The following is a 2481-nucleotide window of genomic DNA, read 5'->3' on the forward strand; positions in this document are numbered from 1 at the left end:
TATTTAAAAAATTGCACGTTCAGTGTTGAAACTAGCGTTGAGTTTTTCTGGTTCACCTGCAACATCATCATCTTCTATTCTTCTTCTCTTTCTCCTTCCTCGTGCTTACCGCAATTCCCAAGGAAAAACCCAGATACACACGTAGAAACACTCACTACAAACATTAAACAAAAAAGCCATGAAAACTTTGCTAAATCCAGAACTTATTCTCTCTCCAACAAACTCAATTTTCCCCATAAAAACCCGAAACTCCACTCACTTTGACCCTCGTGCATTCCTCAAACTCCGCTTCGATGATCGCCACCATTGGATCGGGCGGAGGAAGCTTTCCACGACTGTGAAGGCTCTGTTGGACTCGACCACTGTTGAACAATTCGGGATTCCGGAGTTCGATGTTCGGAACCCGTCGCTGTCGTCTTCGTATCGAAGTTCGGCGTTGGCGATGCCCAACCAAACGGTGTTGGACGCTCAAACTAGGGTATGTACTGGCCCAACGCAGACTCGACCACTTGATGAACAGCAAGCCTTCAAGGTGTTCGACACAATTCTTAGATCAGGTTTTTTTTTTTCTTTCGTCTTACGTGATTATGTTATTTGTGAGGTGTTTGTAATGATAACAGAATTTCTAAAGAGGTTGATTGTAGGTTTTTGTTACAGTAGAGCATGTTAAAGCTATGTTGATATTGATTTTTTTTTTTTACTCAAGCTATGTTGATATTGATGGAAAGGAATGAAATTGAATTGGATGATTGTAATGTACTAAATGCGGAGTAAAAGAACTAATAGATAAAAGGAGCGGAAGACACTGCAAAAGAAAGAATTTGAAAACATGCTAAGGAAAAACCTAAGCCCACATTTACTTTGTCAAAATATTTTTGTGTTTTCATTTCGGATAACTTGTGTTCATTTTATCACGATGAGAGATTGTTGCATTGAGCTATTGTCATAGAGGGAAAGAAGAAATACTACTTAATGAAGATGCATTTCTGAAAATAATGAAATAGTTTTTTGACATTTTCATTATTTCTAGACAGTTATTTCACTTAAAAAGTCCCTTAACTCTTTATTAACAAGTAAAATTAATACACATTTTAGGAAATGAAAACAGGAAATGTTTTCACAAAGTAAATAAGTCCTTAGGGGATTGAGTTTTAGACACAAACATGATTGAGTTTTAGAATGAAAAGTTTGAATTGTATTTGCCGCTGCTTTTTGGAAAACTTTGTATATGATGGGAAAGAATCGTATGGAGTGTAATGATGCTAGGTTCTTTGGTTTGTTTTGGGGGTACCCTACTGGTTTTATAATGAAAAGCCTGAATTGTTTGTACTAGTGTTTTCTAATTACTTTTCATTTGATCTCAGCTAGGGGAGAAATTAAGGGTGAGGAAGAAGTTTCCAAAGCACAAATGGGGGCATTTTTTGCAGCGATGACAATACGTGCAAATGCCTTTCCAGAGGCGACACAATGGAGTGAAGGGGAAATGCGTGCAATGAAGACGTTCTGGCCACTTCTAGTTAGAGTGCTTCCACCTGATGTAGTATTTGTGGCTGACCCTGAAGGAATGATGATGGGATTGGGAAGTTCGATTGGACCACAGTTTGTTGGCAATGGCACTAGTGAAATGAGATTGGTTGGTGCTCTTAGGGAAGTGTTGGCCGGTGGTCATCTTGGATTTGAGGAAGTTCAAGGTGTGTTGAAGGAAGTTCTTCCCTTCCAAGAGGAGGGTGAAAAGCCTCATGGAGCAAGTGAGGCTTTGCTTGCAGCGTTTTTAATTGGTCAACGCATGAATCGGGAAACTGATCGCGAGTTAAAAGCATACTGCCTCGCATTTGATGAGGAAATTGGTATATGTTTTAATATGATTTCACATTTTGTTCTGGCTTGTTTTCTTTTTTCTTTTTACTTTCTAAATCATTGTGGCTAGTATCCCTATTTGTTAATTTTTGATAAGTTGATTCTCTCAGGGCCCCCTCCTATTGCTGATGTCAAATCGTTGACCCATTATGGTGAACCTTATGATGGAAATACACGCTTCTTCAGGAGTACATTATTTGTTGCTGCAGTTAGAGCTTGCTATGGAGAATCTTGCTTGCTTCATGGTGTAGATTGGATGGCACCTAAGGTTTGTTTGAGTTTTTCCGTGATGGGTGTTTAGGTTGTTTAAGTGGCAAGCTAAGATGCTTTCCTTTTCGGAATTCTATCCTTTGATATTTTATCTTCTTTCATATTATATGCAGAAAATTGTTTTTTTATTCATTTCTGAATGCATGTGTTTGTTTTAGGGAGGTATAACTGAAGAGCAGATGTTGAAGTTTATGGGAGCAAATACTGCCTTATCCCCATTCAAGGCCAAGAAACTTCTCGAGGTCTTTTTTTCCTGCAAACATTTTGTTGCACCACTTTGATTTTCTCTCTTCTTTTAGCCACTATATTATTATACACGTTGTTGAGAATTGAGACAAGGGACAATGAAAGAGT

The 2481-nt window shown here is 38.3% G+C and overlaps 1 protein-coding gene across 3 annotated transcripts in view; it reads left to right on the plus strand.

The window, feature by feature from the left end:
- LOC101511280 (uncharacterized) overlaps positions 1-2481 on the plus strand; it is a 9075-nt gene continuing 6594 nt past the window's right edge. Inside the window, exons 1-4 of one of the 3 annotated variants that reach the window (XM_012718374.3) lie at positions 1-557; positions 1365-1847; positions 1968-2125; positions 2286-2369. In XM_012718374.3, the coding sequence (XP_012573828.1) occupies positions 179-557; positions 1365-1847; positions 1968-2125; positions 2286-2369 (1104 nt within the window). In that variant the 5' untranslated portion in view covers positions 1-178. The remainder of the gene's footprint in view (positions 558-1364; positions 1848-1967; positions 2126-2285; positions 2370-2481) is intronic. The other 2 variants (XM_012718373.3, XM_004509602.4) reach the window with 2 other exon arrangements.

This window comes from Cicer arietinum, chromosome 7 (assembly GCF_000331145.2).
Source record: "Cicer arietinum cultivar CDC Frontier isolate Library 1 chromosome 7, Cicar.CDCFrontier_v2.0, whole genome shotgun sequence".
In the NCBI taxonomy this organism is placed as follows: domain Eukaryota; kingdom Viridiplantae; phylum Streptophyta; class Magnoliopsida; order Fabales; family Fabaceae; genus Cicer; species Cicer arietinum.